The 12,802-nt window shown below is 40.2% G+C and overlaps 1 protein-coding gene across 7 annotated transcripts in view; it reads right to left on the bottom strand.

The window, feature by feature from the left end:
- Positions 1–12,802, bottom strand: part of LOC127412971 (protein diaphanous homolog 2-like) — a 625,488-nt gene that overhangs the window by 396,220 nt on the left and 216,466 nt on the right. For all 7 annotated transcript variants that reach the window (XM_051649717.1, XM_051649721.1, XM_051649722.1 and 4 more), the window contains one exon: positions 4,146–4,260. In XM_051649717.1, coding sequence (XP_051505677.1) covers positions 4,146–4,260 — 115 coding nt within the window. The remainder of the gene's footprint in view (positions 1–4,145; positions 4,261–12,802) is intronic.

Below are 12,802 nucleotides of genomic sequence, written 5' to 3'. Positions count from 1 at the left end.
ATCAGTAGACTAATTTCATGATCCTTCAGGGCAGCACAGTTAATCAAAATAACACCAAAATGGCAAGTTGGTCATATGTGATTATTAAATATTAAACTGCAAAAGGCTGCAATTTCAGAACAAACGGGTAACTCGCTAATCTGTGCACGCGCGAGGCAGAGCTCTCAGAGCAGTTCAAGTGCATTGTGTAATCAACGTACTGCATGTTCAAGCACTAGCGCAATTCCAAACATTAGTAACCATTACAAGTTATGCAAATCTATAAACACAGTACAGTATAACAGAAAACAAGGAAATGATAGTGTTTCACCAGATGTGGAACATTGTAAGCTATCAAATACATACAGCACATTCAGTGTCAAAATAAAAGCCCCAGGTAAAGGTGAAGTAAAAATATATTTAATATGAAATATTTCTTTAATTTAATAAATAACTTTTGTATAACACAAATCTAATCCTCAAAATAATAATGATAATTCTGTATTGTATTATAATAATAAACTTGACTTGGTCCCACAGTAATAATTTTGCATTGTGCAAAATTAAACTGGGTTCCAAAAAGTACCTTGTTCATTCACAATAATTGATGTATCATTGTATATGAAAAACACATATAAATGTAAAGTGCTTATCAATGAAAATTATTAAATATCATTCTTCCTTGTGATTATTTGGTGAAAAATTGTGTGAAAAATACTTTCATTACTATTAGATAATACATTTTTTATTTGATGCCTTTAAAATACTGAATTTATTTGGCTACAATTGCTGTTTGGATGAGGGATTGTTGTAATAAATAAAAATAAAAATAAAAACACTTTTGAGCCATTTTAGGGCAAATGATGGTGGTTCTCCTTTCAGAGGTCAAGTGTCGTCCTGGGCTCCTCCTTCTTCACGAATTACTGCTGCATTGATGCCAATTATTAAAATACATCTTCATTAGATCTCGCTTCAGAGCTACATCTGTGTAGAAGCCAGGAGCCATCCTTACCACATTGCACTTGATACTCCCAGATCAAACACGTACATTGTCTGAAGCACTCAAAGCTCAAGCACTAACACAGTCAAGTAGTGCCTCCCCAAAAACTCATCCATTTCAGTCTTTGCATGCCAGAGACCAACACAACTACCATATGACTTCATTCAAGATCAATTTGCACTTCAAGCCAATGCAAAAAAAAAAAAAAGGGAGGAGTGTGTAAGATCACAAAGAATATGAGTGAAGTGTTCAGGCACGGCTGTGAGTTCAAATTTCAGTAAGAATTCATATGATGCACAATTTAAAGAGGACAGTGGTGCTGATGTGGTTTATATTTCAAAAGCAACAAGCAATACATGTCATCACCGTGCCGAGGAGTCAGACTTCTATTTTCTTGAGAGTGGATGTCGGCACGGAAGAAAACCTATTAGGGCGGGAGGAGGAACAAGTTTCACCAGCATCCATCTTATTTCAGTGGCACATAAAAGCAGAGGCGTTGAATTGCTTTTCAAATGCAGCAGGCCATGCCACATACTCAATCCACCAGTGCATCCGATTTGATCCCTCAAGCAGAAACACAAGCAGAACCATTGATTGATACCACCAAGTGAAGGGAGTCAGGGGAAAGTAGGGAATAAAAGTGTGTGTGTGTGTGGGGGGGGCACTGCATTCTGAAAAGGCTCAGGCCAGCTGTGGGCTTTTTGAAGCAAGTATTGACAAGGGGTTACCATCGACAATCTTGGTAATCGTCAAGACTGCGTTTGAGAAGAAGCAGCTATGAATAACTGACTTGAAGAGAGGGAGGTCTTGTATACGATTCTTGGAAAGGTCAAGCCCCTAGTCGGACCAGTTAATACATACAACAATGCACTACATTTACTTAATACCATTACCCCTAATCCGCTTATATGTAAATGTACAGTTTCTAGTTTGCCCTATGTAACACTTGCAATTATTGCCTTCTGTTATTTGTTTGGCCACATAGCTTTAAAACTCAGAGAAGTCTAATTTTCAATTCAGTAGGTGTCTTATCCTCTTGAAAGACACAGATCTACTGCTTAAACTCTCTGTTTATTAGTATTTCCTTTTCTTCTTAAAATCTATTTAACACCAGGCCTTTTGAGTGTTGGGGAGAAAAAGATGCTGCAGTCTAGTTTAAAAAAAAAAAAAAAAGAAAAAGAGCGAGTGAAATGGAGCAGCTATCAATACCAAATCTCCAACACTACTAGTAGACTGGGACTCCCGAGGAAAATAAGATAACAGAGGCTCCTTTCTGTATATTTTTCAGAGGGCAAGGAACACATTTACACCTCCTCGCCTCATTGTTCTCAATCTGGAAGTCTCCAGATAGATGCCTTTAGCTATAAATACATGGCGAGAGTTGGTAGACCAAACTCGTCATTACAACAGTGGCAGTTGTGCAGACAAATGAAGCAATGCTTGACCAATGACTGCTTTGCCAGCTCTGCTATGAGGATTTATAGTGTGTGGCAAAACTGAGCATCTGTGAGGCCTTATAAAGTAATTCATCCCCAGAGACTGCCAGCTGCACCTAGTCCTGAAAATGCTGGAGACAGGTGAGGACACCACCTACCATCTAATTTTCCAACTGGTGCCGAGAAGGTATATTTTAGAGACACAGTCTTTTGGCAGGATACTGAGACTTGCTCATCAGATGGCAGACAGTTCAAAGTCAGTATGATTATCAATGGTATAATCTCTCTCTCTCTCTCTCTCTCTCTCTCTCTCTCTCTCTCTCTCTCTCTCACTCTCTCTCTCTCTCTCTCTCTCTCTCTCTCTCTCTCTCTCTGTCCCTCTTTTCTCTTCTACTCACTTTAAAATCCAAGGTTTACCATTCGTTAATAAAACTTTAAGTCACCAGAATGGATCTATCTTCACAAATCGCATCTTACTCACTTCAAAGCTCGATTCACAATGGTCTAGTTTCATCTTAAAAGAGCAGCTGCAAGTATCAAACACTAAAAAACATATTTCATTCATGAAGATGTGCCGTTAGGGTTCAGAAACAGAACTGGAGAGAGCAGAGTCAGTGGGTTTGCTCTAGGCGTAATTGATAGGAACCGAGTCACGATGGGTCCCTGAGGAACTCCTCAACTCTTACTTATAAAACCCTACACCTTTGCAGAGAAAAACTAAAAGAAACAATGTGAGGGGTAGAAGACTGAAATCTAAACACAATTAAAAAAAGGCATTCTGCTTCAGAGGAACAGGCTATGTTTTTGTCAGTGTCTCTGAAGAGGTATAAACCCCAGTAGCAATCAGTAGGCTGAGCTATTCGAAAGTCATATAAGCAATGATAAACAGCACAAAAGCACTCCAACTTGTCTTAACCCACCAAATTGTGGTTAAAGTGTCATTGGACCGAGTTGAACAAGCTGATAGGCTGTCGATACTGGACAATGAGAGGAATAATTTTATCTGGAGCCGTGCCAGTGGGCTAACACTACCAAACTCCATACACTGCGGTCATTCTGCTCTCTGATCAGTTCACTTCAGTTACTCATCATCTGACCGCCCCTGACCACAAGAGCCAAGTCTTAAATTGCCTTCAAACTTTTGACAGGCACTCTTGTAAGGCATTAAAATGTACTGAGGGCATTGACTGTCAAAGGTTTGCCGTTACAGCAATGCCGAAAGAAACACATTATTTATCTCCAGCAGTTTAAATATAAACAAGGGAAGTAAATGGTATGTGTATCTAAGAAACAAACTAGAGTGCAACTCTCTGTACTTTAACTGTATTCCTCTCTATGTCTCTCGAGGAGTACTCAGTGGAGCGGAAAGTCAGCCAAGCTAACCAAGCATGTCTGTCCTCTGCTCCTATTGAAACCCACAGCCACTTAAGAGTACAGTTCTTGTGAAGGAAGAGGGATGCTTTGTAAACTGACTGTGCTGACACTTAAAGTCCACCTCCAACTCTGCAGCTCTCCTAATTGGCAGATAACTAAGTGCTTCCTCAATCTGATTGTTGAGACCCAAAAAAGAGAGAAGCAGTGGGGAAATGGAGACAGCTTTATGAAGATAATTAAGATTTCACAGAGACAATTGGTTTCCAAATGTTTGGAGGGACAAAAGCAGGAATCAAGTAGCTGAAACGATGTGTGCACATGTGATTGGGGGTAGATGCAATGCAGGTTGTGCTTACCTCTGGTTTTAGAAGAGAAGGCAAGTGAAAGTTGGTTGAACATGTCCATGTTCTCAAAGCGCTCCTCTTTGACTTTGAGCCAAAAGCAATTTTCTGCCATCTCCTGAGGCACTATCTGTAAGCACAAAAAAATTGCATCAAACACAGACAGGAATAGAGCAAGCGAGCACAAATGCACACTTGAGCATACACACACTCAAAAACATGCACACCTCAACACACGCTACTACAAATAATTTAATTTTAATTTTCCATTTTTTTAATCTTTGTCTATATGTGTTTGTGTTAGGGATAAGTCACGACAGTCGACTAGTAATCCAACAACTAACTAGTCAGCCAAAAGTGAGTTTGACTATTGAGTTTTTTTTTTTAGTTTTTTTTTTTAATAAATTTGATTAAAAAAAAATTTTAAAAAAAGAAATATATATTTATTTATTTATTTATTTTTTTTTTTTTTTTTAAGCTGCAGTGCTTTAAATGGAGTGAGATTAGAGACAAACCATTTCAGAAAGGGTTTTCGTATGCTGACAGTGTGCTGTTATTTACCATGTTAACAGCAATTTTTGGACTGTCAGCAAGCTAAAACAGTTGTGGCAGCCATCAAAGCACAGCTTTTGTTACAACTCCACCGCTGTCAACAATAAATTTCAAGATAATAATTGTCAAGCATCTAATACAGATGGTTGCTTCAGAGTTCTTCTCAGTCTTTTAGGGTAGTGAGTTGAGCATAACACGATGCCTGAAAAATGATGATGAGGGATGTATTTTCTGTGATCTCAGAAAAGTGGATCACTGAACCAATACCCAATGTGGTCTATGTCAGTAAAAACCACAAAACAGAAAAAAACAGAAACACCCATCAAGTATGCATAAATGAATGCTACTTGTTATTAGTTGTGCTTACTAAGACAAGCATCACTTTTATTATTATTCAAAAGTGGGGTTAGGGGATATGAACCTGTAACCCTAACTTTGGCGCATAACTAATCCTGTAGCATTTGTGCAACAGACGTCTTGTTCAAATAATGTGGCTTGTTAAGGATAAGTGTGCTATTACATTTTCTAAATGACTAGACTTACAATTTTGGCCTAGTGGACAATAAAACAGGCAGAAAAAAATAGCATACAGTAAGCTGTATGCCAATTTGCTTACATCTATTCTACGGCATTTTGTGGTAGTGCGAGTAGTGTGTTCACACTGAAAAATGCAACAAGAAACAGAGTCCTATGAACACCCAGATGATGTACTTCGCAAACCAAAATAAGGAGAGTCGAATTATAGACAATTTATTAACTCAATGGTCACTGCTTTCCCTACATAGCGGAAGGGGTGGGGTTACCTGGAGATGATGCTGGCTTGACAAAACCAGTTGTAATAACAGATTGATTTCACAGTAAAATCTGAAATATTAGGTTAACTTTTCTTTAGCTAAAATTGGTCTGTGGTTATCGAAACATAACTCCAATGGTTTTGTTGGCCATATAAGCACGTGTGTGCTCCATTTTCCGGGTGTATTGTACATGGAAGGGCGCAAGGCAAGCTGTTGTAATACAGTGAAGAGGAATGCATATTTTATAAACTGTAGCCCAACCCAAACCCCAAACCTAAACTTTACCATCAGTGGAGTAAAAATGTAATGTTACGAGGAAAAATGCAACATCCAAATAGTGTGCCACTGATTATGCGTATGTGATTACTTCCCATTTGCAATGTGGGATCTGAACCCGGGTCTCCCACGCTGCTGATGCAACACACTTCCGGTCATGCCACAAGGGAAGGTAAATGTGCTGGAGCCAATGAAAAAATGTCTAATGGGAGATGCTGCTTGTCAGCAGGTCGGCATAATGTGGCTGATCCTAGGGTACTGGAACTCTCAAAATCAACATGCCAACTTCCATAATGGCGAATGTAGCAAATATGAAATTTTGAAGACAGCATCTTATACATTTGTAGAAATGTTTTGCCATCACCCCATGTTGTGTAAATTTGTACATCATTTAAAATATAGTAAAGCCAGTGGCAACACATTATGTGCGCTTAAAACATAATTACATATATTGGACTCAAGATGGCGCCGAGTATGGCTGCTGCGTTGCGAGCTCCGACACAACATAGTAATGTTTTGTTTGTTTTGTTCACAATTCTTATGTTTTTTGTCTCGGATGTTGTCTGCCTTATTGTCTACGACAGACAAACACTTTTGGACATTGGTTCAGCAATCTCACACCATAAACCGGACTTCACATTCCTCAATGCTGACCTGCTGTTTACAAACACGCAAGCGGAGCCCTTTGTCTGGGCAGCACGGCCGCGGAAACGCAGGAGGAAAAGGGGAAACAGAGCCGGCGTTCTCATCAGAGTAAGACGCCGCGCAAATCGACCCCCGCTACCCACTATTCTACTGGCAAATGTTCAGTGTCTGGATAACAAGCTCTGCGAGCTGAAAGCGCGGATCTCTTTCCAACGAGATACAAGGGACTGCTGCATTATCTGCCTTACGGAAACTTGGATGTCTGCGGAGATTCCAGACTCAGCCATTGAACCCGCGGGGTTCTCCGTGCACCGAGCGGACAGAGTGAAAGACCTCTCAGGTAAAAGCAGAGGTGGTGGTGTATGTTTTATGATCAACAAATCCTGGTGTGATCAGAGGAACGTACATTCTATCAAGTCTTTCTGCTGTCCTGATCTGGAATTTCTTATGCTTCTGTGTCGACCATTCTGGCTACCGAGGGAATTCACAGCGGTCATTATCACAGCTGTGTACATCCCCCCCACAAGCCGACACAGACCGGGCACTCAAGGAACTGTATGGGATTATAAGTGAGCAGGAAACCACGCACCCTGAGGCCGCGTTCATTGTGACCGGGGACTTTAATAAAGCCAGTTTAAAATCAGTCGCACCAAAATATCACCAGCACATTAGTTTCAACACACGAGGGGACCGGGTTTTGGACCAGTGCTACTCTCCGTTCCGGGATGGCTACAAATCCCTCCCCCGCCCACCATTTGGCAAATCGGACCACCGCTTACAGGCAGAAATTAAAACAGGAAGCACCCACCCTCAGAACGATCCAGTGCTGGTCAGACCAATCAGATTCTACGCTACAAGACTGTTTTGATCACACGGACTGGGAGATGTTCCGGTCCACCTCTGATGGCGACATCGAGATTTACGCTGATAGCGTAATGTGTTTCATCAGAACGTGCGTAGAGGACGTCGTTCCGACCAGAACTGTACGAATCTATCCAAATCAGAAGCCATGGATAAATAGCGATGTTCGCGCAGCACTTAATGTGCGGACCTCCGCTTTTAATTCCGGGAATGCGGAGGAGTATAAACAAGCCAGTTATGCCCTCCTAAAAACTAACAGAACAGCAAAACGCCAGTACAGGAACAAGATTGAAGGACAGTTTAACACCACCAACTCTAGAAGCATGTGGCAGGGAATTAACATCATCACGGACTTTAAAGGGAATAAAAACTCCGCCATGAACACCGCTGCCTCTCTACCAGATGAGCTAAATACTTTTTATGCTCATTTTGAGGGAAATAACACCGCCCTCGTGGAGAAAGCTCTCGCGGCTGAAGCTACAGAGGTTAGTTCACTCTCCGTCTCTGTAGCGGATGTAACCCGATCCTTCCGACGGGTGAACATCCGTAAAGCCGCTGGCCCAGACGGCATTCCGGGCCGTGTCATCAGAGCGTGCGCAAACCAGCTGGCTGGTGTTTTTACGGACATTTTCAACCTTTCCCTCTCTTTGTCTGTAGTGCCCACATGCTTTAAAATATCCACCATTGTGCCTGTTCCAAAACAATCAAAAATAAATTGTTTAAATGACTGGCGTCCTGTTGCTCTGACCCCCATCATCAGCAAATGTTTTGAGAGACTAATCAGAGATTACATCTGCTCTGTATTGCCACTCTCTCTTGACCCGCTGCAGTTTGCTTACCGCAACAACCGCTCCACTGATGATGCCATTGCATCTACAATACACACTGCTCTCTCCCACCTGGAAAAAAGGAACACTTATGTGAGAATGCTATTTGTAGACTACAGCTCAGCATTCAACACCATAGTGCCCTCCAAGCTAGATGAGAAACTCCAGGCTCTGGGCTTAAACAGCTCGCTGTGCAGCTGGATTCTGGACTTCCTGTCAAGCAGACGCCAGGTGGTTAGAATAGGCAGCAACATCTCCTCATCACTGACCCTCAACACTGGAGCCCCGCAGGGCTGTGTTCTCAGCCCACTACTGTATTCCTTGTACACACATGACTGTGTGGCAACACATAGCTCCAATGCCATCATTAAGTTTGCTGATGACACGACGGTGGTAGGTCTGATCACTGACAATGATGAAACAGCCTACAGAGAGGAGGTACACACTCTGACACACTGGTGTCAGGAGCACAACCTCTCCCTCAACGTCAGTAAGACAAAGGAGCTTGTGGTGGACTTCAGAAGAAAAGACAGAGAACACAGTCCCATCACCATCAATGGAGCACCAGTGGAGAGAGTCAGCAGCTTCAAGTTCCTGGGTGTCCACATCACTGAGGAACTCACATGGTCCATCCACACTGAAGTCGTTGTGAAGAAGGCTCATCAGCGCCTCTTCTTCCTGAGACGGCTGAGGAAGTTTGGAATGAACCGCCACATCCTCACACGGTTCTACACCTGCACTGTGGAGAGCATCCTGACTGGCTGTATCTCCGCCTGGTATGGCAATAGCACAGCCCACAACCGCAAAGCACTGCAAAGGGTGGTGCGAACTGCCAGACACATCATCGGAGGTGAGCTTCCCTCCCTCCAGGAAATATATACAAGGCGGTGTGTGAAAAAAGCTCGGAGGATCATCAGAGACTCCAGCCACCCGAGCCATGGGCTGTTCTCACTGCTACCATCAGGTAGGCGGTATCGCAGCATCAGGACCCGCACCAGCCAACTCCATGATAGCTTCTTCCCCCAAGCAATCAGACTTTTGAACTCTTGATCTCCCACGTTCAAAATACATCAGCACTGCACTTTATTACCCTTACTCTTATATCTCACACCGGACTGTCATAAATTATATTATTATTATATTATGTTCTCTCTTAACAACTGACTATCAACCAACAGCCTGAATGTCAATACAGTACAATACTGTACATTCTATATATATATATACTTTTTTATATATTTTTATTTTTTATTTTTATTGAATAATGTGTATCTATATAGTGCGTATTGTATACTGTACAGTGTATATTATTATTTGTATACTGTTCAGTGTAATTATGTGTATAACAGATGTTTAAATTGTGTTGTGTTAATTTGATGTTATTGTAAATTGGTATATGTCTCATCACTGTCACGGCTGCTATGTTGATCGGAACTGCACCCAAGAATTTCACACACCATTGCACTTGTGTATATGGCTGTGTGACAACAAAGTGATTTGATTTTGATTTGATTTGATCTTTCATCTGAAAAACACTCGACTCCATGTGAAAAAACAAAACAAAAAAAAAGTCAGTTTTCCATTTGAGGCAACTACATTTTTGAAAATGAATTTACTAGATGGCCAAGTGCAAAGTGTGTAGTGTCACTGCAGAGTGTATAGCATTTCATTTGAGAGACAGCTATAGATTTGCATTGAAAGAAGGCCCGAGCCATATCTACAGATGAGAATATCACAGAGACTATCTTAGAGGGTGGGTTCTTGACTTGGAAACAACCACCCAGAACACTCTAGCAACTACATACTAGAAACCAGCCAGAACACCCTACTTCAATGTGTTGACTAGGGTTGCAACGGTATGAGATTTTCACGGTTCGATAACGTCTCAAAAAATATCATGGTTTCACGGTATCATGGTATACGGTATTACACAATTATTATTATCAGTTACAGTGACCCTTAAATGAGTGAAAACAGAAGGTTTTTTAGTTTTTGTTTTGTTTTTTTGGTTGAACAAATGCTTTATTATAATTGAAACTTGAAACCATTTTTTTTTAAATGGAAGTATGTGTAAAAAAAAAGGTCTCCCTTTTGAAAATAAATAGAATAAATAAGAAAGCTAACAGAATTATAATAATAAACCGAATTATAAACATGATACAAAAAATAGCATGTAACTATAAAATGTTATATAACTAAATCATGTTAGTTTACATGTTATGATAGCATGTTAAATTAACTCCTAAATGAAAAATAAAATCAGCTGTGTGAGCTTTTAAAGTAATGTCCTATGATTATTAACAATTAACGTACTGTAGGAGCGTGACAGCGCAGCCAGACTGCTCCTGTCTGTACCTTTTACTCAGTGGTTCTCAACTGGTTTTGCTTCAGGACCCAGATTTTACATTGGAAATCAAGTGCCACCATAGTAAAAACGTAACCTGTATGTATCCTGGGTCGTATTTCCTTTTATGTTGCATAGTTTTGTTCATGGTTTTCAAGTATAAGGGTATGCATCAAGCAACATTATTTTTGTTGTTGACGTCAACAACAAAAGCTACAGGAAGTTTTCTCTCCCCCTTTTAAAAACTGAAGAGCATATTTACTTATATGAGCCCATCCCGTTTGTTTCCTAATTTCAAACATAATTCAAACAGAATATACATATTACACAGGAGGAAAGGCTCCTCATTACCATGGTTAGGTCAGTGTAGCTAGTCTTGAATAATAGTAATAATAATAATACATTATAGTATTTATGAAAAAATAAATACTAGCTGAAACACATTTTTAAACTTTAACTACAACTGCCACTGTTGATATAAAATGAGGTCTAATAGATTTAGATTATTTAATAAGAAACTATAACATTTTGTCAAAATATAACAGTTACTTTTACGCATGTAAAATTGTGAAACAATTTTGTAAAGGTGATGATGTATAATAAAAAATAAAAAAATAAAATAAATGAACATTTGCGCATAGCACAGTGTTGCTCTTTTCCTCCTCAGTGCTGTTTGGCATGTCAGGATTGCCCACTGTTTGAGAGGTTCGACTTTACTTCCTCCGTAACACTTTAAACTAGAAAAGTCTCACTAGAATTTAAATTGGTCATATCAGTTTTGAGGTCTGCGCGCTGCAATATCGAGGGAAGCCCGGCTGCTGCATGCACGCACCAGAGAGGAGACTAGATGATGATCGCGAGTTGGTTCCGTTATACTTGTGCGAAAGTGCAGATGAGAAGCTTTAGCTGATTGCGAGATTATCATTAAATCTGCCTCAATTTGGGCGGCCGCCAAAATATCTTCAATGGGCAACCATGACATTGTTCTTTCCCTGCTGTCCGCGACCCAGTCCGAATAGACCTGCGACCCACCAGTAGAGAAACACTGCTTTAAAACTCATACGCACACCCACTTATGTCAGACCCCCTCACCTCGCTTCTCTCTGACATTTTCTCCGCTGCATGTGTGTGTGTTGCGCAAGTTGACGAGTCTGAAAGGCAGTCGAGGAGGAAAGGAGATGCGCACACACAGGTGAGATTCTCCGTCTGGTTATTTATTTATTTATTTATTTTTATATATCAATACCGTAGATAAGCAAATGTACATGGTATGAAAACTTTTCAATTTTCATACCGTGAAACCGGTATACCACTGCAACCCAAGTGTTGACACAGCAAACCCTTTTTGCAATGCCCCAGGCAAATACCCACAACACCCTCGTATTGTGCCGGTGGGTTTTGCACAGCAAAGCACCACTCACATTTGCTTCACAAAATGTAAACATCTAGTATGCATATAAAGTCTGTGAATGCAATAGTAAAGTAGATGTCATCACCTGGCTGTCATCCACTTCATGTCAGCATCAAATCCCAGTGTCTATCACCGCAACGTGCTATGTATCAATCAAATACACAATCAAAAACTGTCATACTGAGGGCTTTTTTTCTTTCTCCTTTTCCTACAATTCAGCCTCAATCAACACATCACTTATCAAATACAAATGAAAATAAAGGTTACGTTAGGCACAAAATTACACCTTTGCGAAGATGTTTTTTTTAATCTCAGAGTACATTGTTGTGGTAATTTGTATAACTGCAGCCCAATTTACTAGAAAAATATTTTCAGTTTAGACATATACTGTATATCCACACCACTATTTTTTAAAATATGTGTAGGACATAATTAGAATCTAAGCACAATAACATGAGGAATTATCATCATCACATGTGACAACTGAAGGAGTTATTGTATTTACCGATTTAAACGTTTTTATTTTCCTTTATTACAGCTGAGAGCTGCTCCTTTACTTCGCCTCAAAAGTAGGATGTTCAGTTCATGTGATTACTGGAGGAGAATAAGAGCATGACGCAGGAAGTCCAAATTAGGAGATTCGATAATACAGGGGTATCTCAACTGGTGGGTCGCATGATTATTTTTATAGGGTCGTGGGCTGCAGGTGAAAACAATGTTAGATACAAACTATAAAATACAACTAGCAATGTAATAATGCATGATTAAAAATAGCTAAATAAATAGGCTTAAAATCTTTTATAAGGGTGGAGAAAAAACTTCCCATATTTTTTTTTGCTGCTGACAAATTTGATGAAAGCCAACATGGACAAGTTGCATGACATGCTCTCATCCCAAAAAATATACAACACAGACTACATTATTTATTGGTTACATTTGGTTGTGTACGTTCGCCTCTAGAT

Source organism: Myxocyprinus asiaticus, chromosome 22, assembly GCF_019703515.2.
Source record: "Myxocyprinus asiaticus isolate MX2 ecotype Aquarium Trade chromosome 22, UBuf_Myxa_2, whole genome shotgun sequence".
Lineage (NCBI taxonomy): Eukaryota > Metazoa > Chordata > Actinopteri > Cypriniformes > Catostomidae > Myxocyprinus > Myxocyprinus asiaticus.
Note: the sequence above shows the minus strand (reverse complement) of the source record. Positions and strands in the feature narration are given on the sequence as shown.